General features: G+C 46.5%; 1 protein-coding gene across 1 annotated transcript in view; it reads right to left on the bottom strand.

Annotated features, from left to right (window-relative positions):
* ZMYM2 (zinc finger MYM-type containing 2) overlaps positions 1-25,224 on the bottom strand; it is a 552,630-nt gene that overhangs the window by 60,584 nt on the left and 466,822 nt on the right. Inside the window, exon 22 of the mRNA XM_030202393.1 lies at positions 15,144-15,295. Within this exon, the coding sequence (XP_030058253.1) occupies positions 15,144-15,295 (152 nt within the window). The remainder of the gene's footprint in view (positions 1-15,143; positions 15,296-25,224) is intronic.

Below are 25,224 nucleotides of genomic sequence, written 5' to 3'. Positions count from 1 at the left end.
ACTGGGAGGGACGGGACCTGAGACAGGGACCCAAGCTACCAGGTATGCCTCTAAGGCTGGTTCTGATTGGTCAAACGCTCCTGAAAGCTTGACTGGCCAAGGCAGCCCAGGAGGAGTCCCACAACAGAAGAATCCAGGAGCCGGTGAGAAGTCGTCCACCACCTGCTGGAGATAGAGATATACTGAGTGAAGGAGGGGACTGGCCATCTTGTACCACTGAATTCAGTTTGGTAATCTCTATCTCCACTTGCTGGTAAGATGGACACAATCCATCAGTTTCTGGATTCATTTGCTTCTGAGGCTGAGGAAAGGGCAGACAGGATAGACACATTTAAATACCTATGCGGCATAATGCACATGAAGTGAGTCTCTTTCAACTGAAAGGAAGCTCTGGAACAAGGAGGCACAGGATGAAGATGAAAAGGGATATCTGCAGAAGTAGCCTGAGGAAATACTTCTTCTTGGAAAGGATGGTGAAGTTTTGAAAGTCTCCCAGTGGAGGTGAAAGCATTATCTGAATTCAAGAGAGTTTTATAAAAGTACATAGGATCTGTAAAGGAGAGTTAGGAAGAGTAGATGGCACAGAAGGGCAGACTGAATAGACCATACGGTCTTTATCTGCCTACAATAGTAAGATACATAATTACAATAACCAAATACTTAACATATAAGTAAACAAAACAAACAAACAAACCCCAAATTCACAAATCCACATCATTCCACAAAAAACATGAGAGCTAGTCCCAGACTTTGCTCAGCTCTTATGAAAATGCCTTCTGAAATAAATAAGCCTTAAGCAGCTTCCTGAAGGAGAGATATGAATCCATGTTTTCTGAACGTCTCTCTCACCTCCAATCCATGTCCAGCGATACTCCTCTCTCCCCTCCCCTGCTATCCATGTCCAGCGCGATTCTCCTTCCCCCGTCCTCCCCTGCCATCCATGTCCAGTGATTCTTTTCTCCCCCGTCCTCCCCTGCTATCCATGTCCTGTGATTCTTCCTCCCCCTGCCTATCCTCCTTCTCCCACAGCCTGCCTGTGAGTCCGGACCCCAGCATCAGCCAGTGCAGCAGTTAAGAGAGGCTGCCAGCCTAGGGGCCTTCCCTCTGCGAGTCACACCTACTTTGTTTCATCTTCTGTTTCTGGATAGGCGGGACTCGCAGAGGGAAGGCCCCGACGCCAGCAGCCTCTCTTAATGCCAGAATCCAGACCAATGTATCAGCCTGCCTGTCTGATATCGCTGCCTGGATGTCTCAACGTCATCTGAAACTTAACATGGCCAAAACTGAGCTTCTCATCTTTCCCCCTAAACCCACCTCTCCTCTCCCCCCTTTCTCTATTCCTGTGGATGGCACTCTCATTCTCCCTGTCTCATCAGCTCGTAACCTTGGGGTCATCTTCGACTCCTCTCTCTCCTTCTCTGCTCACATTCAGCAGATCGCCAAAACCTGTCGTTTCTTTCTCTATAACATCAGCAAAATCCGTCCCTTCCTCTCTGAGCACACTATCAGAACCCTTATGCACACTCATCACCTCTCGCCTAGATTATTGTAACCTGCTTCTCACCGGCTTCCCACTTAGCCATCTCTCTCCTCTTCAATCAGTCAAAAACTCTGCTGCACGACTCATTTTCCGCCAGTCGCTACACTCACATTAGCCCTCTCCTCAAGTCACTTCACTGGCTCCCTATCCATTTCCGCATTCAATTCAAACTTCTCTTACTGGCCTATAAGTGCATTCACTCTACCGCTCCCCAGTACCTCTCCACTCTTGTCTCTCTCTATGCCCCCCCTCGAGTACTCTGTTCTGTAGATAAATCTCTCTTGTCTGTCCCCTTCTCCTCTACTGCTAATTCCAGACTCTGTTCCTTTTATCTTGCTGCACCTCACGCCTGGAATAGACTTCCCGAGCCTGTACGTCTAGCCCCGTCTTTGGCCGTTTTCAAATCCAGGCTAAAAGCCCACCTCTTTAACGCTGCTTTTGACTCCTAACCACTACTCACTTGCCCTGTACCCTTTGTCCTCACCTCTTTAATTCCCTCACCTCTTAATTGTTGTTTGTCTGTCCTATTTAGATTGTGAGCTCTTTCAGAAGGGACTGTCTTTTCATGTATGGTGTACAGTGCTGCGTATGCCTTGTAGCGCTACAGAAGTGAGGGTCGAGAGAAAAAGGGGAGCGAGAGGAAGGGTGCAGGCCAGCTGAAGGGGGAGGGGAAAAAAGGTGCCGGTAAGCCGTACCGGTGTGTACCAGCACAAAAAAAGCCCTTTAAAGATCACATGCTAAGCAGGAAATCAGTGAACCCAAAGGCATGCATTCATATCAACCCACTGTGTGCCAGCTCACCAGCTAAAGCCCTAGTGGTCACAGAGTAGGTGGTTGGATTGGGGAGCTGAGTTAGCATGGATTCTAGTGCATTCTTCAAAAATGGAAATTGGCACCTCATTCGGTGGTAATAGCTTTGGCACAATGCCTCCTCCTTTATTAGTTGTGACTTCAGCACAACATCCCTCTTATTCTCTCCTTTTACCAAACATCCTCCTCTTTCTCCTCCATTCTCTGCCCAGCACCATTATCCCCACTTTCCTAAGCCCACATGATATTGGGGGAAGGGGGTGACACTACTATAGCAGTACCCCCTCATTTATAGTGCCATGCAAAGCCACATAGGTCACATTCCCCAAAAGCTAGTCTTTTTTTCCCCATGTTTAAGTTTGAGATATAACAAAGCTTAGCAAATACAGCATCAGAACCAACAACAGGATAAGTTCCAAATAGTGAATATAATATAGTCTGATACCCAACATTCATCTTATAGAACCCAACCTTCCCCCCCACCCCACCATCCCCTATGAATTAAGCAAAGAGGTCAGGATGAGAGGACCACAAAATGGGGTGATAGGACAATATACGGCCTGTACGCATAGCTGTGGTCTTATACATCAAATGAATATCATCCAGCTTGCGTAGTATCAAATGAAGATCAGGCAGATTGCGCTGCTTCCATGCCGCTGCCAATATTAATTTACCGGCCACAAACACTTGGGTAACTAACTGACGAGTATGCAATTTCCCTCCCTGCGGTTTGACATGCAAGAGAGAGTGTTCCATTTTCATGAGGTAGGTGGTCTTAGTCAAGCTAAATACAAGTTTCAAAAATTCTTTGACCCAAAATTCTTGTGCATGAGGACAAGACCACCAAATATGGTACATATCCCCCTCCATTCCCACTGGCGACAACATAGGGTTGATCCCACTTTAAACATTTTAACCAGCCGCTGGGGAGTATAATATCAGCAATAGAGTATGTTGTATCCATTCTCCAAAAGGGCGCTAGACACTGACATTCTAAGCAAAGATTTAAACACCCTTTCCCATTCTGAATATTCATAAGAAACACCTAATGCCTTTTCCCACTTCTGTAGGTAGTAAATGATAGGTTTAGCCTGCAGGAGTGCCTTATACTATAAATCATTTCTATAGCGCTACCAGTCGTACGCAGCGCTTCACAATTGAACATGAAGAAAAGACAGTCCCTGCTCAAAAGAGCTTACAATCTAAATCAGGACAGACAGGACCAATAAGGGATAAGGGTAGGACAGACAGAAGGACACATAGGGAAAGGGACTATAGAAGAGAGGAAGACAAGATAAAGGTTATGAGCAAGTGACAAGTTACTAAAGTCACTAAAAGAAGCATGCCGGATAAATTCTAGATACCCCCCTCTTCCCTCCCCCACTAGCCATCACCCGCTCTGTGTTTCCGTCAAGCTCAACTGCCCCCTTGCTCATCTAAGAATAAAATTTTGCAGCTGATATTGAAAAGCATTAGCGGTAGAGACCCTTTGCATTTCCCCAAAAGCTGGAAGTTCCCCATCTTCCCACACCTGCCCAAGCTCACAAAGCCCTAACTTTTCTCAATTGCCATAACAGGGGTCGGAAGTCCCAGGAGCAAACTTAGGAGCAAATTGAATAAACATGTGAAGAAAATGTGTACGGCCTGGAAAAAAACGGCCCCGAATTGTGTTCCAAATCGTAAGAGGCCACTGAATGAGTGGCGGAACTATTTTGACAACCCCCCTCAGCAACCGATCAGGCAACCAGGAGATAGCTCTCAATGGATATGAGACAAACCAAGTCTGCTCCAAAGATTTCCAAATTTTGCTTCCCCCCTTGAAGCCTGTCAGCCAGAATTCTAAGATGGGTTGCCTGGTAATATAGAAAAAAAGAAGGAACTCCCATTCCCCCATGACTGATACATTACCGCTCAATGTACCCCTGGGGGCCTCCTTTTCCAGATAAAAGAGAACACTCTCCGTTGCAAACCCTGAAAAAAAGCGTATCAGGTAGATAAATTGGAAGTGCCATAAACAAATACAGCAATTTAGGAAGCAAGATCATTTTAACCGTGTTAATACGTCCAAGCCAAAAGATAGTCAATCCCTCCCATTGATCCAATTCCAAAAACAACTCCCATAGTTTAGCAGGAAAATTTGCTTCATGGAGATCTTCCAGACGTCTCGTCAGATTGACCCCCCAAATATTTGATAAATCATGACGCCCAGCGAAAAGGATAGTTGGATCGTAACAGCGCTACCTGGCAATCTGGAACAGGGATATTCAGAGCCTCTGACTTATCCATATTAAAGCCTGAAACCCGGCCACATTCTTGTAAAACCAAGGACAAAATTGGAAAAGAAGTACTGGGGTCAGTTAAGGTTGAGAAGTATATCATCAGCAAATAAGAGAATCCAAGATTCAACCGTCCCCCGCCACAGTACCTTAACATCTGGGTGTGTACGGATATGGACAAGGGCTCAACCACCAATGCAAAACGGAGAGGAGATAAAGCACAACCCTGCCATGTTCCCCGAAACAAAGGAAACTGAGGAGAGTGTTGACCATTAACCCGAATCGAAACAGTGGGAGCTTTATATAGAAGATGAAGCCAGTGAATAAAACAACCCGATATTCCCATTCTCTCCAAAACAGCAAACAAAAAGGGCCAATGTACCCGATTAAACGCCTTCTCAGCATCCAATGAGAGCAAACAAAAAGGAATATCCATGGTTCGAGCACAATGGATGAGACGAAGCACCCGATGAATATTATCAAAGGTTTGACGACCATGAACAAACCCAGCCTGGTCCTCATGAACCAAAAGTGTAAGATAATGTTGTAAATGAGACGCTAATATCTTAGTAAAAGTTTTTATAATCAACCCCTAATAAAGAAATTGGTCAATAAGAACTACATAATTGTGGGTCCCTACCAGGCTTAGGCAAAACCTTGATAAGCGCCAAATTCCAAGTCTCCGGGAGTGACTGTACATTCCTTAGCGAATTAAACACCCACAAAAGAAGGGGGACCAAAAGTCTTATAAAACTTATTTGTGAAACCATCAAGGCCCGGAGACTTGCTAGGAGCCAAAGCCTGAATCGCTTGTAAAATCTCATCCAATTCAATGGGTCTAGAAAGCCTAAGTTGGGTCCCCTCTGGTAGCTTAGGTAAAATGACCTGATCCAGATATGCAAATATATTGTCCTCTGAAGGACAAATATCAGAGGTATAGAGTCTCTCATAAAAATGTTGAAACACTGATTGCAAATCCAATTGATCAGAAGTCACCACACTTTTATCATCTCGAAGGTGGGAAACATATGCTTGGCTTGCTTATTTTTTTTAGTTTATGCGCCAGAAGTTTACTGGCCTTATTTCCAAACTCAAAATGGGCCTGACGGACCCTCTGCAACTGTTCCGAGCTGTCAGCCAGCTGCAACTCAGATTTCCTGATGGAGTCTATGTGCTTGATCTAATAAAGACTGAGGTGGAGATCGAGAGTCTCGCACACTTATTAGTCGTTCCATCCCGGCCAAGCGTTTCTGCAAAGAGTCTTCTGCCTGATAATGCTCTTTTCGCACAAGCCTTTAAAGCAATGAAGTGCCCTCGCATAACAGCCTTAAAACCCTCCCATAATATCCCAGGTGAAACCTCCCCATTATCACTTAATTGGATATATTCTTTAATCTGATGTTCAAGTTGGAGGATATAAGTCACATCAGAGAGCAAAGTATCATCCAGACGCCAATGTGGGGAAACTTTCAACAATACAGGAGAGTGAAGACGTAGAACGACCGGATTATGAGCCGACCATGTGCGGTGTACTATTTGTTGGTCTTGGACACAGCAGAGAAGCAAGACATCGCCTAGCCAAAAATCAATACGGGAGAAGGACTTGTGAACTGAAGAAAAATGTGTATTCTCTTTGCATTGGATTGGCATGCCACCAGAGATCTACCAATTGCCATCTAGCTAAAAAAGCATGGAGCACTGTGTGGCCCTGCTGGGTATACTGAATAGATAAAGTGGAGTTGTCTAATTGTGGGTTGAAAGCGAGATTAAAATCTTCCCCCCAACAATGACCCCTCCCCATGTGCCAATAACAATTGATCTAGTTGATGAAAAAATTCCCTATGGTCTGCATTAGGCCCATATACATTATTTCTGGATCCCCACAGAAAAAGTTAATAAAAGAAAACGGCCTCCCTTATCTCTAATAATTTTTTCAATATGCCAAGGGCAGGAATCATTGAACGCTATCATGACCCCTTTTGTCTTAGTGCCCTCATGATTGGAAGCCAAATACATAAGAGGATAGCTGCGATGGATACTATATATTTGTGTTGCGGTTTTAAGTGAGTCTCCTGAACCAAGGCAATGTCCACCTTCAAACGAACCAGCTCCTGAAATAGAAGCTGGTGCTTCATAGGCACATTCAATCCCCTGACGATCAGGAGCGCTAATGCTATATCCAACATCCAGACAACATCAGAGACCCATACAAGCTATCAACATATCCCCACATTCATACCTCTTCCCCCTCCCCTCCCAATCATCATCTTTCTTCCAAACATTTTCCCCAAAGAACCCCCCCTCCCCAATCCCCTCACATAATTCAAAGATCCTCCCTCACTCAAGAAGAATTATCTAATAGAGGAAAGCAACTCACCCTCCCGCCCCCCACACCCCCCCCCCCCCCCCCACCATAACAAAGCATGAACTTGAAGATTCCCCACCACTGAAAACAAACTAACCAGATAAATATAAACACTCACACTGACCACACCAAACGGACACTCCATGCTTCATAGTCAGTATCAATAGAGTATCCCAACCCTTAATCTGACAGGTGTTTCAGCACGAATGACACAGTCATGGGAGTTGACCAGCTGAATGTTGGCGCTGCAAGTGCTTGTGCCCCTTCGCCACCCGCTGCCATTTGGGGTGAGTGGCCAAGGATGTATTGGCTTTGGCTCTACCAGGGGTCCCCGATGCCACCGACTGGCCTTCTTCAGGAAGGACCTCCCTGGCTTCAGATATTGATCTGACCTGATGCATGCGACCATCTCTGTAAAACACCAGAGCAAAAAGGGTGTTTCCATCGATACCGGATTCCCAACTCGCAAAGCCTCCTTGTGACCGGCTTTAACTCCGCATGGCGCTTCAGGGTAGTCACAGCCAGATTTTGATATATCTCCACATGATATGAGTCCCATTGAAAGTCATTGAGTTGTCGGGCTGCTTGCAACACCCGCTCCTTAAGCTTAAAATCTTGAAAGCTGGCGATAATGCCTTAGACAAATTATTCCGAGTGGGGCCCAGGGCCCTATGAGACCACTCAATCAAAATCACATTGGAATCCAAAGGAGTTCCAGTTTCCATCAATATGGCGTGGATCACACGTTTTACCACTGATTCACAGTCTGTATAATGCCGGGGATTCTGGGAGACCCCTAAATCGTAGATTATGCCTGCGGCTCCTATTTTCCAGATCTTCTACCTTGTCAGCTAGCTGTTGATAGCCCAGACGGACATCCGAAACCTTTCGGTCCAGGGAGCTCACCTCTTCTGCTTGCTCATCAAAGCGACTCTCCATCTCCTCCAGTCTATTGCCAAGATCACGAATCTCTCCTCTTAGATCTGCCCCCAGAGCAGCCAAATCAGACTGGACTGCTTTCAGATCGGAGCACATTTCCAGCAGCCACTCTTAACTTTGTCAAAGGTGCTGTGTCTGCTTGTTCTGGGCCTTTCTTGATAGAAACATGTCCCGAGACGAACTCCCCGAGTGCTGCGAGGTACTTGTGGGCTGTGGTTCTGGGTCCGCCTCGCGGTTTGTGGCTGAGCTGCTAGTAAAGGCATACTGGGACAAGTTAGCTTGCAAGCTCATCATCAAACACCCTGACTCCCAACCAGGCTCTGCTGTTCAAAAAATGGCTGAGATATACTCAGCTGCTGGGGAATCACTAAGAAAAATAGCGTAGGTGTGCGGAAGAAAGCTCTTCAAGCAGCCATACTGTTTGGTGACATCACTTCCTCTGAGACCCCAAAAGCTGTGCTGGGAGTGAAAATGGAAAGTCAGGGCTTAGCAGCTGAGCCAAGAGGAAAACCAAACAAAGAACCTCTTGCCCCTTTCCAAACTCAACCCATCCCTCCTGTCTGCTGCCATGCTATTTCTTTGGGACGGTACAGCATAATGAGCCCACTTAGGTCCCGATGCACAAATATGGCTGCCTTGCTGAAATTTAGCAAATCGCTAACAGCCATTGATGCACAAAGGGGATCACATGCAAATGAGCTGCACAACTCCCTCTTTGTACATCCTCACTGTTTGCGAGTTCGAGCAAATGGATTTGACACTGCTGTCAAATCCATTTGACAGCTCTGAAGCACTGGGCCACCACTGTTTTTTGTTAATTTACCCCGGTGGTCCAGTGGACCCTGATCCCCTCCCCCCCCCCCCGACCCTAGAACCTTTTAAAAATAATTTCCCTGCTTCCAGTGGACCAAACCCCTTCCTCTGCGCAGGCACACATCACTCCCTCCATATAAGGAGTTTTTTTTTCCCCCTTACATGGTGTTTAGCCCTGCCCAGTGCATCCCAGAATGCACTGGGCAGGGCCTGGCTGCCACTATTTTGTTCCGGGCAGGCTCAAGGCAGGAGGGGGGAGCCGTTGCTCCTGCCTCCACCTTGTTGTACGGTACAGGGGGGGGTGGGGGGGTGGGTAGGGGGGGGAGGGAGGGGTCTGGTCCACCAGACCACCAGGGAATTTTTTTTTTTTAAATTCGGGGGGGGGGGGGGGGGGGGGGGGGGGGGGTGCCGGGAGGTGAGAGGTAGGAAGCACAAGCAGGCAGCCTTTATAGCTTCCTGCTTGTGCTTCTCTCCACTTTGACAGCTCCAGAGCAGCCATTAAATTTGCCTGTTAAATTAGGGCTGCACTGGAGGTGTGCATCCTGTGGAATACACATTAGATTATAAATGAGCTCATTGTAATACATTTGCATGGGGTTCTCGGTGGCTGCTAACGGCACACATTAGAGCCAAGGAAAACCCCTCTGTGCATTCCTAGCTACATAAACGTTTTCTTTAGACTGGCTAGAACCAGTCTAAAGCAAACGTTAAAAGCAAGGTAAGCTTTGTGCATCTGGCCCTTAGACCAACACCACTGTCTCCCATAAGATATAACAAGGGAATGACTTTCATTTTGTGAAGGGAGTACTCTCTATTCCCATTTCAATTTGGGACTCACATAGGTCTCTGCATTTCAGAGCTGCCAATTTTAAAGATATTTTTCAGACTATGGCATCAAATACTGGCACAAACCCCTTCAGCTTCCCCATGTCTTTCCAGTAACATAACGTATTAATTCTGGTGACTACAGGGCTGGAAGAGAAGGGCAAAATATAGCTATTGCCTAAAACCTTTCATCCAGCCCAGCTGGCACAGAAATCTTTACTAAAAACTTAACAGTTTTCCAACATTTGCGCCTGCAGTTTAACTTCAGTCCTCTGTATTTGTTCTTGATTTTTTTCTCTGACCTCATGTTCTTTCTTTTAAGGATTCTCTTCCAATCTTCCTTCCATGTCATCATCATTTTTCTCTCCTCCATGTATATATGTCTCTCCAAGGTTTCTCTCTACAGCTTCTCTCTTTCTTCTAAGTCTTATTCCCTCTCCTCTTTTCACCCCTTTATGTCTCTTCTCTCCACCATCACCTCCCTTCCCTCACTCACTCTTTTTAACCAGTCCCACATAGCTACTCTCCCTCTTTCAGCTCTTCTATCTGCAGCTTGTCCCTGTCCCCTCTGCCTGCTCTTCTTCCTCTCAGATCATGTCTTCTCCTGCCAGCAACCTTCCCCACACAGCTCTTGCTCCCAGAGTTCCTCTGACCCTCATAACCTGTGTCTATTCCTGACCCACAGCTCTACTATCAGTCCTTGATCCAGTCACCCAACCTCTCTTCCCTTTACAGCTCCTTTCTGCCTGTTCCAGCTTTTCAAAGCAGAATTGTCTCTTAACTAGTAACTCCTTTCCATTCCTTTCACCTCTTCCTTGCCCCCTTTGTTCTTCACTGTCTTTTTTACCCTGTTATAGGTATTACTTTGGCACCATAAGGTAAAATTGGCAAGCCAATAAAGTTACTGAATCTATCTGCTCCTTTTGTCAATATGTCTGTCTGCTGTACTTGCCTTCCTCATTAGCAGCTGTTAGGCTACAGCAAGTTGCAACTCCCTCCTTCCCTGCAGTCTAGTGAACAGACACCGCCTGACAACAGTCTGCAGGGGGAAGGCGGGAGCAGTAGCTAGAATACAGAAACACTTCTTTCTTGTGTTTTCCTGTAGCTCTGCAGTATGGTCCCCCAGATCTATAGACTTACTGGGAAAAAATATTGGGGGTGTTCAGGCACCCACAGAGCTGGTGTCTATGCATATGCCTAATTTGATTAGAGAAGATATTCAATACCAATTGCAGTTGTGTTGTGAGCTTGAAAATAAACACCTACACTGACAATCAGTAAACTCCTATGGATAGAAAGTGAAGTTACTTACCTGTAGCAGGCATTCTCCGTGGACAGAACACATTCTCACATATGGGTAACATCATCGATGGAGCCTGGAATGGAGCAATTTCCCAGCTTCTTTTTAGAAGTGTTTGGAACAGCCTACTGTGCGCATTTGTGTGCATCTTCCCACCTGCCACAAAAGACTAGGAAGTTTATTGCAAAGATTAATTGAATATAATTCCTAGGGGAGGCGAGGTGGGTGGGTATGTGAGAATGTGTGAGCAATTTTGCTTTCTTTGAAGATAAGCAGGGACAGCATTTCTCACATATGGGAATCCCTAGCTACCAGGGTGATTGAAACAAAAAGGGGAATAACAAAGGCTTGCAATACGCTAAAGCCTAGAACATTAAAAAAATATTTTTTTCCTTAAGGCCTAGGAGGGTGGAGCTGGATTCCAGATCTCAAATAAATTCTGAAAGACCGACCATACCGACTGTTGTGTCGGCAATCCTGCACTAGGCAGTATAGACATGAACGTGTGAACTAATAACCACATCACAGCACTGCAAATGTCTTCTATGGAGGCTGATTTCAAGTGGGCTACCGACACAGCCATGGCTTCAACATTACGGGTTGCGATATGACCATCAAGAGTCAGTCCGACCTGGGCATAAGCAAAGGAGATGCAGTCTACTAGCCAACTGGATGGGGTATGTTTACTGATGGCTGATCCCATCTTATTTGGGTTGAAAGAAACAAAGAGCAGGGTAGACTGACTATGGGCATCAGGTAGAAGCTATCAAGTGGCTGAAATGGAGTTTTCATCAGATGGGTGATGACGACATTGAGATTTCTGTGGGAGGTTGGACAGGGGGGCTTGAGTAATAGCAAACCTTTCAGACATCAAACTGCCTTGGTCAATCATAGTACCCTTCTCTTGCTCAAGTTTCAGCAAAGTTTTCTCTAAAAGAGGTATGGGAGGATATGCATACAGAAGACTTGCCCCTCAATGAAGGAAAAAGGCATCCAAGATTAGACTGCTGTGTGATCTCAGGCTGAAACAGTACTGAAGGACTGTTGTTCAGATGGGTGGCAGAGACCCCCACCCTGGGGGTGCCGACTCTCAGAAGATCTTTCGGGTTATGCTCATGTTGAGAGACCACTCGTGCATCTACATCACCCTGTTCAGCCTGTTTGCCCACCCAGGTAAGTGGCCCTGAGCACTATGTTGTGCTCAAATACGATTTTGTGCATTAGCCGATCTCTGAAAGCCATTAAAACGTTCCACATTTCCTAAAGCTCGAGAATGTTCATATGCAACTGGGTCTGCTGGGAAGGCGATTGTCCCCATATGAAGTGTCCATTGTCAACATCTTGTGAGGTTAAGGAATATGGAATGAAGTCCCTGCATCAAATTGAATTGAATTGTTCACCAGAAGAGAGACTCCTCCAGTGCAGAACTGATGTTGATGACATCTACTAAGCTCCCAGAGGCTAGAGACCACTGGACCAATCTCAAATGGAGACATGCCATGAGTATCATATGGATGATGGAAGCCATGTGACCCAACAATCTCAAAATTTGCTGAGCCGTGACCTGCTGGCTTTGATTGATGTGTAACACAACGAGGGCTAGGAAATCTGCGTGCTGGTAAAGGAGAAAGGGCCTATGCCTGAACCATACATAGCAGGGCTCCTATAAATTACAATCCTACAAATTATGAATGTCAGTTAATGACATGGTCCTGCCACAACCAGGAGCACTTCTTGGAAACAGTGGGAGTTTTCTGGGACATGTTGAGGAAGATAAAGTGAAATCAAATGAATGATGGAAAAATTAAAGCAAACACAAAACAGAAAAGTCTACCCAACTGGAGTGCTCAGGGGAAGGAGGCATCAAGGGGCATAAAATGAAAGAAAATTTAAATGGGCTGAAAAACACGAAGGGGCTAAAAAAAGGGGAAAATAAGCTGGACCCACACAGCATTTACTAAAGAAAAATAATCCAAAATCAATCTGCAAAAATACTGAGACGTGAGCTGTAGAAGAAAAATGGGAAAGGTATCTTAACTGCTCTGTGCAAATGAGGAAAAACTGCCTGGATTTGTGTAGCACTGGCAGGTGGGAAGATGTGCACACATGCATGGTAGGTTGTTCCAAATGCTTCTAGAAAGAAGCTGGAAACCTCCCCCTCTTCAGGCTCTGTCAATGACATGGCCCATATGTGAGAAATGCTGTCCTGCTTGTCCTCAGAGAAGCCCTAATTATATAAAATCTTTATATTCTACAACTGTACAACCTAAAGTATCCTTTAAATTGAGAGACAGGTGGCACCTTAGACTAACCAAATTACTGTGGCATGAATTTTCAAGGACAAAATCTCTTTTGTCAGATGCATGAAGTGAAGATCAGGTTATGGGCTCATGTACTGTAAAATGTACGGCTGACGGACAGGAATACAAAGATGAAGGGGGTCGATGCTCAAAGTTACCATGAGCATAGGTTTGCAGTTACTGCCAGGTATATGCACACATTATTGGGTGCAGAATGCACAGAGGGCTTGAGCATGGCCACCCGCTATATTGCAATGCATGGTGAAGAGCTTTCTGTACAAGGTAGAGAGTATTATGCTCAAACTTTTTCATGTGCACACAATAAAAGAATTTTCCAGCAAGATCTGGGGACAGCGTAGGTGGTTTTGAGGAGAGGATTTCTTGTCAATTATTCACATTTAACTGCTGGTTTTGTCTTCTTTTACAAATGGAAGGAAGCTTCTGCAAGTTTTAAAACAGACAAGTATCAAACATGTCTGTGTCCCAACAAAACCGAAAGTAAAAGCACATATCTGTGTCTGTTCTTCTCTGCCTAACATAAGTTTCACAAAAAAGTTTTGTGAGGCTCATAATTTAGATGCAGAAAGCGAGTACTGTTGTGCACTGACACTTCAGTTTTTGTCTGGACATGTATGTGAACAAGAGCTGTGTTTACTGCAAAACATTTGTGCGCATTTGTCAGGCTACTTACTACTACTTAACGTTTCTAAAGCGCTACTAGGGTCACGCAGCGCTGTACAATTTTAACAAAGAAGGACAGTCCCCTGCTCAAAGGAGCTTACAATCTAATGGACAAGTATGCAGTCAATCAATCAATCAAATGGGGCAATCTAGGTTTCCTGAGCAGAGGTAAATGGTTATGTGCCGAAAGCTACAGTGAAGAGGTGGGCTTTCAGTAGGGATTTGAAGATGAGGAGGGAGGGGGCTTGGCGTATGGGCTCGGGAAGTTTATTCAAAGCATAGGGTGAGGTGAGGCAGAAAGGGCGAAGCCTGGAGTTGGCGGTGGTGGAGAAGGGTACTGATAGGAGGGATTTGTCCTGTGAGCGGAGGTTACGGGTAGGAACGTACGGGGAGATGAGGGTAGAGAAGTAATGAGGGGCTGCCGATCGAGTGCATTTGTAGGTTAGTAGGAGAAGCTTGAACTCCTCCCATTAGCTGTCACCTGTGTAAGCTAAACACGCTGTGATTGGCTGAGAGAGACCTGGAGGAGGGGCATAATCAAAAGGGACGTCCAAATAGTTTTTTTTTTGATTTGGATGTCCTCGCACTTTAACTTTTATAGTTTCCTGACCCAACAATAGCCCTAGCCCTACCTCTCTTCTCCCCCCTGCTGCCTGCAACCATTGGCCATGGAGCCGGGAAGAGCCACTGTGGCCAGACTGCACCAATTGGCGCCAATCAGGAAGCCCGGCGCAGACGCACGAACGCGCTCCATTTGTTCCATATTTGAATCATAATCAGAGTCGGATTGAAAGAGAATCTGTAGGGTGATCACCGGCTGTACCGGCGGTTGCAGCTTGCACTCCGGCATGTGGCTCTGACAAGTTCTTGTCAAGGACGTCCTTTTTGGACGTCTTTAGCATGCGCAGAGCAGCCAGCATAATGCTTGGCTGCTCTGCGCATGCTCAGCTGGCCAACTGGCTTGGAAGGAAATCCTATGCAAATGAGCTAGCAGTGACCAGCTCATTTGCATGCGATTTCCTTGATGTATGCCCGTTTATTACCGATTCGCTATGGAATCGGGAAGGGCTTTAACGTTTTGGTTAGCGCATCTTGGCCTTAGAGATTCCTGGAAAGTTGAAATGTTTACCTATTGGTTTTGGGTCCATATATTCTTTTTCTCAGGGTCTAACCTAAGTAGACAGCAAAGGCGCATAGCTAGCAGATGATGGCATATATTACCCTTTAAATTCTATTATTGTACAATTAGCAATGATTCTGCCATATAAAAATATTGTCTTCAATAGTTACTTACCTCCTGAATGCCAAGACATAAGTAATAGATGCTATCTGGTGCATAGTTCTCTCCATTTGGTCTTCGAATTTCGTTGACAAAATCTGCTAATGCATAGTTTAGTTCTGCTGCAGTATGCAACAGCAGATCCTCTTTTAATTTCACTGACTTTGCTGCAAATAAGAAAACTATATTATAAAAAATATTGTATCAGACCTTTTCCGCTGGTTTTAACCAGAAGATTAAAAAAAACAAACAAACCCACATTTTTCTTCACCCAACATATAATTAAACTCTGGAATTCGTTACCGGAGAAAGTGGTGAAGGCGGTTAGCTTAGCAGAGTTTAAAAAGGGGTTGGGCGGTTTCCTAAAGGACAAGTCCATAAACCGCTACTAAATGGACTTGGGAAAAATCCACAATTCCAGGAATAACATGTATAGAATGTTTGTACATTTGGGAAGCTTGCCAGGTGCCCTTGGCCTGGATTGGCCGCTGTCGTGGACAGGATGCTGGGCTCGATGGACCCTTGGTCTTTTCCCAGTATGGCATTACTTATGTACTTATATATATAAAGAACAAAACATCTAGTTTAAACAATATAAATTTAATAGGTACATAAGTATTGCCAAACTGGGAAAGACCAAAGGTCCATCAAGCCCAGCATCCTGTTTCCAACAGTGGCCAATTCAGGTCACAATATACCTGGCAAGATCCCAAAAAAGTACAAAACATTTTATACTGCTTATCCCAGAAAAATGAAGATACATACCTGTAGCAGGTATTCTCCGAGGACAGCAGGCTGATTATTCTCACTATTGGGTCATCGTCTGCGACGGCCCAGGAAATCCGAAAAAAACTTGACAGCAACAAAGTCTCTGGAATGCTCCATTGCGGGGGCCGAGCGCACTGCGCATACGCGAACGGCTTCCCGCCCGCGACACGAGCATGATTCCCTCAGTTTAATAAAAAAGCAAACCAGAAACAAGAACAACTCCAAGGGGAGGAGGGCGGGTGTGTGAGAATAATCAGCCTGCTGTCCTCGGAGAATACCTGCTACAGGTATGTATCTTCATTTTCTTCAAGGACAAGCAGGCTGATAATTCTCACTATTGGGATATCCCTAGCCCCCAGGCTCACTCAAAACAATGAACATTGGTCAATTGGGCCTCGCAACAGCGAGGACATGACAGAGATTGACCTGAAAATAAAAACAACTAGGTGAGAGTGCAGCCTAGAACAGAACAGAAATGGGCCTAGGAGGATGCTAAACCCCGAACAGGTTCTGCAGCACCGACTGCCCAAACAGACTGTCATGTCGGGTATCGTGCTGAAGGCAGTAGTGAGATGTAAATGTGTGGACAGATGACCACTTTGCAGCCTTGCAAATCTCCTCAATGGAGGCTAGCTAAGTGAGCCACCGACGCAGCCATGGCTCTAACATTCTGAGCCGTGACATGGCCGTCCAGAGTCAGCCCAGCTTGGGCGTAAGTGAAGAAAATGCAATCTGCTAGCTAATTAGAGACTGTGTGTTTTCTGATGGCAACTTCCCTCCTGTTGAGATCAAAAGAAACAAACAACAGAACGGACTGTCTATAGGGCTTAGTCCGCTACACGTAAAAGGCCAATGCTATCCTACAGTCCAAGGTGTGCAACTTGTCTTCACCAAGGCGGGTATGAGGACAGGGAAAGAATGCTGGCAAGACAATTGACTGGTTCAGATGGAACTCCGACACCACCTTCGGCAGGAACTTAGGGTAAGTGCGGAGGACTACTGTTATGATGAAACTTGATATAAGGTGCATGCACTTATCAGAGCTTGGTGCTCACTGACTCTACGAGCTGAAGTAACAGCCACCAAGAAAATAACCTTCCAGGTCAAGTACTTCAGATGGCAGGAATTCAGTGGCTCAAAAGGAGCTTTCATCAGCTGGGTGAGAACGACATTGAGATCCCATGACACTGGTGGAGGGTTGACTAGGGGCTTTGACAAAAGCAAACCTCTCATGAAACGAACTACTAAAGGCTGTCAAGAGACAGGCTGACCTTCTACACGTTGATGGTAAGCACTGATTGCACAAAGGTGAACCCTTACGGAGTTGGTCTTGAGACCAGACTCTGATAAGTGTAGAAGGTATTCAAGCAGGGTCCGTGTAGAACAAGAAAAAGGATCTAGGGCCTTGCTGTCACACCAGATGGCAAACTTCCTCCATTTGAAAGAATAACACTTTTTCGTGGAATCTTTCCTGGAAGCAAGCAAGACTCAGGAGACACCCTCTAAAAGACCTAAGGACGCAACTTCTAAGCTCTCAACATCCAGGCTGTGAGAGCCAGAGACTGGAGGTTGGGATGTAGAAGTGACCCCTCGTTCTGGGTGATGAAGGTCTGAGAACACTCCAATCTCCAGGGTTCTTTGGAGGACAACTGCAGAAGAAGAGGGAACCAGATCTGACAGGGCCAAAAGGGCGCAATCAGAATCATGGTTCCACTCAAGCGAGTTTCAGTAAAGTCTTCCCTACTAGAGGAATGGGAGGATACGCATACAGAAGACCTGTCACCCAATGAAGGAGAAAGGCATCTGACACTAGTCTGTCATGGGCCTGAAGCCTGGAACAGAACTGAGGGACTTTGTGATTGAACTGAGTGGCAAAAAGATCCACCTCAGGGGGTGCCCCACACTCGGAAGATCTTGTGTACAGTGCCCATGTTGAGCGACCACTCATGAGGTTGCATGATCCTGCTCAACCTGTCAGCCAGACTGTTGTTTACGCCTGCCAGACACATGGCTTGGAGAAACATGCCGTGGTGGTGAGCCCAAAGCCACATCCTGACGGCTTCCTGACACAGAGGACGAGATCCGGTGCCCCCCTGCTTGTTGGTGTAATACATTGCAATATGATTGTCTGAATTAAAATGATTTGGTTGGACAGCCGATCTCTGAAAGCCTTGAGAGCGATCCAGATTGCACGTAATTCCAGGAGGTTGATCTGAAGATCTCTTTCCTGAAAGGACAAAGCTCCTTGAGAGAGTGAAGCCCATCTACATGAGCTCCCCACCCCAGGAGGGATGCATCCGTCGTCAGAACTTTTTGCGGCTGAGGAATTTGGAATGGACGTCCCAAGGTCAAATTGGATCGAATGGTACACCACTGAAAGGAAGTGCAAAAGTCGGTGCAGAGATGGATCACATCCTCTAGACCCCCTGTGGCCTGGCACCACTGGGAAGCTAGAGTCCACTGAGCTGATCTCATATGTAGGCGTGCCATAGGAGTTACATGAACAGTGGAAGCCATGTGCCCTAAGAGTCTCAACATCTGCCGCTTGAGCCAAGGATACTAGGGCCAGGAGATTGTCTGCCCTCGCCTGGGGAAGATAAGCTCGAGACATCTGTGGGTAGGCTGCCGAGAAGCAGGAGTGTACCTACGCCTATTAAAGGAATAGGGGGCACTTTTTGCGAGGCTATGCTGCACTGGAGCCAGTCAAAAGCCCGTCCCTTGTTTTTGCTGGGGAGCCCTAGGGGCCTTAGGCGCACGCCGTTGACGGGAATGAGCGTGCTGGGACTGAGCCTGGGTAGGCTGCAGAGAAGCAGGAGTGTACCTACGCCTATTATAGAAATAGGGGGTACTCCTCCTCCCTCCAAAAAACCTCCTGGATGAGGTGATAGCCCGACAGGAGAGAGAATCCATAGCATCATGGTGCTTTTTGATCTGATCGACCATGTCCTCTACTTTTCTCCAAAAAGATTATCCCCGGGAAGTGACGTCACGGGGATGAATGGCCGCTTAATCCCTGAGATCCGCGCTTCCCTACCTCTTTTAAGGTGCCATCCGCATTAAAAAACCTCTCCACGCTTCCAAAAAGAGCTGCACTAGACGGGAGAGCGTTCCCGGATCACAGAATGAGTAAGAAAAGCGGGGTGCAGCCGCGAGAGAGCGAACGCCTGTCCACGAGGCAGGCAGAGAGAGGCCTAGTTCATCAGGTCTCCCCCAAGCCGCACAGAGTGTCGGAGTCGGGACCGGCTTCATCCCGGGAAGAGTGCGCCGAGCCCGCCCCCAAGCAAGCGCTCCCGCAGGAGCTGACCAAATGCCTCGAGATGATCAGAGCAGAGATCTTAGCGTCCAAGAAGGAAATCCTAGAACATGTGGACGCCCTCAGCGTGGACCTGAGGGAGCTTGGGGGCAGGGTAGAATCCCTAGAGGAGCGAGCAGATGAACAGGGGGAGAACAACGAAGAAGTGGACAGGCGGTTAAAACAGATGGCGGAGCAGGCAGAAGATCTACAGTACAAGCTCGACGATCTTGAGAACCGGGGACGTAGGCAAAATCTCCGGTTCCGGGGAGTGCAGGAAAATGGCGACAGAGAAGATGTCCCCTGCTGTAGTGCGCGCCATTTGTGCACAGCTGATGGGAGATTAACTTGATGCTAACACAGTGGACATGGACAGGGCCCACAGAGCATTGGGGTCGGTGCAAGACAACAAGCCACGAGATATCGTGGTGCGATTCACTACCTATGCCTGTAAGGAGCAGATATGGCAACAAGCCAGAGAGACCCCCAATTTGGAGTTTAATGGGGCGCGTGTGGCGATATATCAGGATCTCTCCTTGTTTACTTTGAACTTGAGGCGAGCCATGAGGCCAGTAATAGATATCCTGAACAAAGAAAAGATTCCCTATAGATGGGCATTCCCATTTGCTATCTGCTTCGAACTTAAGGGCGAGAGAGTCCGCTGCCGCAACGTAGGAGCAGCGTGGAAGAGCCTACACGAAGCGGGATTGGCCCAGACAGCAACTGCGCCGGGAGGTATGGCCTCCTCCACGAAAGCCCGCCTTCAGAGATGGAAGAGAGTGGAGAAAGCAGCCAAGAATACACGACCCCAGACCTGAGGATATGCTGCCAGATCGTCCGGAGAGAGTGCAGAGGCTGGTGACAAAGGCCCCAATGAGGGAAGTGAAGAGTAATTGAAGTGGGAGAGTTGAAAAGCGAGACTTATTAAGACTGATGGATAGGGATGATAATGTGCATGAACATATAAGGGGGGGGGGGGGGGGAAGGAGTGCGCAGGGAGGGGGTTGGGGGTAGTGTTTATTTTTATTTAAGATAGTTTAAATACTGTTATAGGTTTGGCCAGTGGGGTTCCTTTCTCTGTGATCCCAAGTAGTGCTGTATGGCGCTGGTTGGTGGGTGGTAGATAGAAGATAGGGAGTGTTTGGGGGGGGGGGGGGGGGAGGAGGGGAGACTTAGGGAAGGGGTAGATAGGATGCGGGGGTGGGGTTGGAGGGGGGGAGAGATAGTAGGGCAGGGTAAGAGTCTTCCATTTCTAGTTTGCCTTGTTCAGAGATTGTTAAATGGCGGATTTTAAGTTTCTCACATACAACATAAAGGGGTTGAATTCTCCATATAAAAGGCACGCTTTGCTGCATGAATTGCAACTGATGAAGCCACAAGTGGTCTTTGTGCAAGAAACCCATTTTTTAACAAAGCATGAAGGACTACTGTGCTCTAAACAATACCCTCAGGTATTTCGTGCCTCTGAGGGGATGGGTGCAAAAAAAAGGGGTGTGGCTATGTTTCATAAAGATGTTCAGGTGCAGATTTTGCACTCAAGAAAGGATAGGGAGGGGAGGTTTCTTTTTCTGCACGTGATGCTGGAGCAGGAGGAGTACACACTGGTCAGTGTCTATGCACCGAACGAGAGGCAGGAATGTTTTTTCCTGCGTCTCTGGAAGGAGCTGCAGGCCTTTGCCAGAGGTAAATTATTGGTGGCGGGTGACTTTAACGCCACCATGCAGCCTGGGCTTGACAGGTCAGCTCCTCCTGCTCCCATGGATCGTAAAATTTCTCAGGCATTGAAACATTTCATAGACGAGATGGGACTATATGATGTGTGGAGATCTGGACATCCTAGAGGGAGGGACTACACCTTTTACTCTCATGTGCATCTCTCTTACTCTAGACTAGACTATATTTTCCTTGATAAAACAATATCTGAAGGGGGGGGGGGGTGACAACTATAGGTCACATATCCATCTCAGATCATGCCCCAGTCTGGACTTGTATTCCTTCTTTGAGGGAAGAGTAAGAGAAAAGAGATGGATATTTAATAACCTTTAGTTACAAGACTCTGAGGTGGTAGCCGGATTTATCCCAGTTATGAGAGAATACTTTGACATTAACATGGAATCGGGACCTGCACTTGGGACTGTCTGGGACGCCTTTAAGGCGGTTTCAAGAGGGTATTTTATTAAACAAGCAGGTCAGAAGGCCCTGGGTACACAAGGCACGCTTGAGCCAGTGTATGGAAAAGATAGGAGCCTTGGAGACTAGATACAAGGCATCAGGCTCTGTTTCCGACCTCAGAAGGCTACAAGCCGTGAGACTGGAAATTGCCGCGTTACATGAAGACAGTTTGCAGTTCGTGCATGCTAGGCTTAAACAGGTGTACTATATGCCTGTACTAAAAAGCCAGGTAGAATGATGGCTGCTAAACTAAGAAAAATGAGATCAGATCGACATATTTAAAAAATTAAGAACACAAAAGGGGAGGTAGTACAAAGATCAGCACAGATTAGAGAATGCTTTGCCCAATATTATGAGACTCTATACAGGGAGGATGCTACTGTACAGACCGGGAAAATAGATGACTACTTGGAGGCCAGGGGACTGTCGGTTCTCTTGACATTGCAGAAAAAAGAATTGGAAGAGCGGTGAGGGTGGAGGAAGTAGTTCAGGTAATCAAAGCGCTCCCAACGGGGAAGGTACCGGGCTTAGATGGCTTCACAAATGAGTTCTTTAAGGCATATGTGGTGGACTTGGCGCCATACTTAACGATGATTATAAATTCGGTGAGGGAGGGAGCACCTTTCCCTAGGACTATGATGGAGGCCTGGGTGGCGGTTATACCAAAACCTGGCAAAGATAAAACTGAATGTGCTTCATATCGACCCATTTCGATCCTTAACACCAATGTCAAAATTTTGGCTAAAGTGTTAGCAAATCGCCTGGGGAAGGTGCTCCCAAGTCTGATTCACCCAGATCAGGTAGGTTTTGTAGCCAAACGAAAAGCATTGGATAATGTTCGGAGAACGATGGACCTTCTGTACGCGACCCAGAAGAAGGCCCAGCCTAAGGTGCTGCTCGGCCTAGGCGCTGAAAAAGCGTTTGATCGGGTCCATTGGGGGTACTTGGATAAGGTATTACAGAGAGTAGGGATTGGCCAGCACTACAGAGCGTGGATTCAGGCGTTATATACGTCACCGCGGGCCTGTGTGCGTGTAAACGGAGGAAATTCTGGGGTTTTTCAGTTGGGTAGGGGAACACGGCAGGGTTGCCCCTTGTCCCCGCTATTATTTGCTCTGGCGATGGAGCCTATGGCAGAGGCAATCCGAGAAAATAAGGATATTATGGGAGTGAGGGTGGGAGCGCAGGAATATAAGATAGCATTATTCGCGGATGACGTTCTCCTCACCCTAACAAACCCATTGGTCTCTCTCCCAAATTTGGTAAAGGTGATAGAAGAGTATACTAGGGTATCTGGATATAAACTGAATGCGAGTAAATCACTGGGTTTGGCGGTGGGAGTGTCATCAAGACTAATGGACACACTGCGGTCATCCTTTGCCTTTAAGTGGGAGGACAAACATCTGAGTTATTTGGGTGTGCAGATTTTGAGCAACTTGTCTGAGTTGTTCGCTATCAATTATCTGGCACTAAAGCAAGAAATTCAGAGGGACCTGGATAGATGGCAGTCGATGGGGCTATCCTGGTTCGGGAGGATAGCTGCGATTAAAATGAATGTATTGCCTAGATTCCCGTACCCATTCCAGGTTCTTCCCCTGAGGGTGGCTAGATCGTTTCTATCAGGGCTGCAGGACATACTGAACAAATTTGTCTGGAATCAGAAGAGACCGCGGCTGCCCCGTGCCCTGTTGTATAAGAGTAGAAGAGAGGGAGGAATGGGGGTGCCCAACCTGTTCTGGTACTACAAGGCAGCGCAGGCGTGGGCAGCGGTAGACTGGTTTAGGAAGGAAGAACATAAATTGTGGGTAGATATTGAACAAGCATTGGTAGGTTCTCGGAAACTTGGGCATTTAATGTGGCTGGTGAGTAAACATCGGGGAAGGGTGGAAAAGTTCCCTCCCACAGTACAAACCACCTTTTATTATTGGGACCTTATGTTCCCAGACCGAACTCCTCCAGTGTCAGGACTGGCACCGATAGTAGACAACCCCCTATTTGAACCAGGTATGGGAAATAACACCTTTTGTAGATGGGCGGAACTGGGATTAGACATGATGGGGCAGATGCATGTGGGCGGGACCATTGTGCCTTTTGAGACTCTGGTGGAGGACTTTGGACTTCGACCAGAGGATCGGTATGCTTACATTCAACTGCAGCACTTTCTGAGAGGGCAGACATATCAAAGATGCCTGAGGCGAGAAGCCCATCCGATGGAGGAGGTATGTGTAGACTCAAGAGGTACGCGAGGATTGATCTCCTCTCTATATGCCTACCAAGGGGCAGGCGCAAAGCCATCCATTATACACGGAGGTGGGAGCAGGAGCTGCAGTTTAACTTGCCGGAGGCCGGCTGGGTGGCGCTTGAACGGAGGATATTGAGATCCTCCACAGCAGTGGCTATGCAGGAAAGCGCCATAAAGGTCTTTTATAGATGGTACTTGACACCGGTCAGATTATACCACATGTTTGCTCAGGTATCACAACGCTGCTGGAGAAATTGCGGGGCTGTGGGAACCGCAGGACATATATGGTGGTCATGCCCCAAGGCCCAGGCGTACTGGAAAGGAGTACAGTCACGCCTTCAGGTGTGGGTAGGCAAAATTGTACAGTGGCATCCCCTGATCTTCTTGCTAGGACAGAGACCAGTGGGACTTACAATGGACCAGTGGGCACTACTAAGAAGTGCACTGACTGTAGCCCGGGTCAATTTAGCTCAAAGCTGGAAATCCCCAAAGGTTCCCCCAATGGTGAGATGGATAACTAAGGTACGATATGAATGCGAGATGGAGAGATTAACTGCTGAGAAAAGAAAAACCATGCCTAAATGGAAAAGGGTCTGGGAACCCTTTTTAAATAGATGTTCTGGATAAAGGAGATAACATTGGAGTGGAAGGACAGAGGAGGGGGGGAGGGAGGAGGGGGGGGGGGAGGGATTTGGGATAGGAAGTAGGTGGGATTATCCTGTTTAAAAAAAAAAAAGAAGTTTGAAGTAGTATAAGGTATGGTTTGTTAATATATGGCCTGGCTTTAAGGCTACCACTGGAATAGTGATGGCCAAAGCTATGCAGCCTAAAACAACTGAAAAAGTACTGACTAGGCCAAACAACAAGTAAATGATTTAATATTTGAGAATCTGCAAAAAGCAGGTCTGAACAATGAGTCCTGCCACAAATTGGTACAATTTTTAAATCAAATACAGCACCTGTAATGAAAGAATGATGGATCAGATGAATAAAATGGGGCTTATAATTTTTGTATAAAATGATACAGAGGTCATGCAGAGTTCATAAGATGGTGTGAAAAGTATTGCAACAGGGAGATGTGAAACTGTTATCTCAAACCGCACGATGAGAAAAAACAAAACAACTTGTTCCCAAAACATGCTGATAAGACGCGTGGGAAAGTATGATCTCAGAAAGTGAGAAAGATTAGGAGCAAGGTATCTCATCATTTACTTCTATGGAGAGGTTTGTGTATAAAAGAGGGGAGATTTTGCCTTAGCTTTGGAGTCCTCCCCAACGCTTCTCTCAGACGGCAGGGCGCTGTGCAGATAAACCCAGAATCTGATGTCTGTATTTGTATCAACTTGAAGACTTGTCTTTGGGTAAGAAATAAAATGTAACTATCTATCTAAACCTATCTCTGTCTCTATTTGTATTGATTCTATCTTCTCATTACCTAACATTTAGCCTAAGGTAGATCACATACAAGTGATACTCAGTGTTGGACAGAAAGCAGTAGTTATGGGAATTAGTTTTCAATTACAGCTCCTAATGCCACCCCCTTATGATTGGGTGACAATGGAGGTTAGAGAAACTATACAGAACCCGATATATGAAATAAGTACCTTTAGTCCCCCGTGGGA

The sequence above is a fragment of the Microcaecilia unicolor genome, chromosome 4 (genome assembly GCF_901765095.1).
Source record: "Microcaecilia unicolor chromosome 4, aMicUni1.1, whole genome shotgun sequence".
Classification (NCBI taxonomy): Eukaryota; Metazoa; Chordata; class Amphibia; order Gymnophiona; family Siphonopidae; genus Microcaecilia; species Microcaecilia unicolor.
This window is presented reverse-complemented; position numbering and strand designations above follow the sequence as displayed.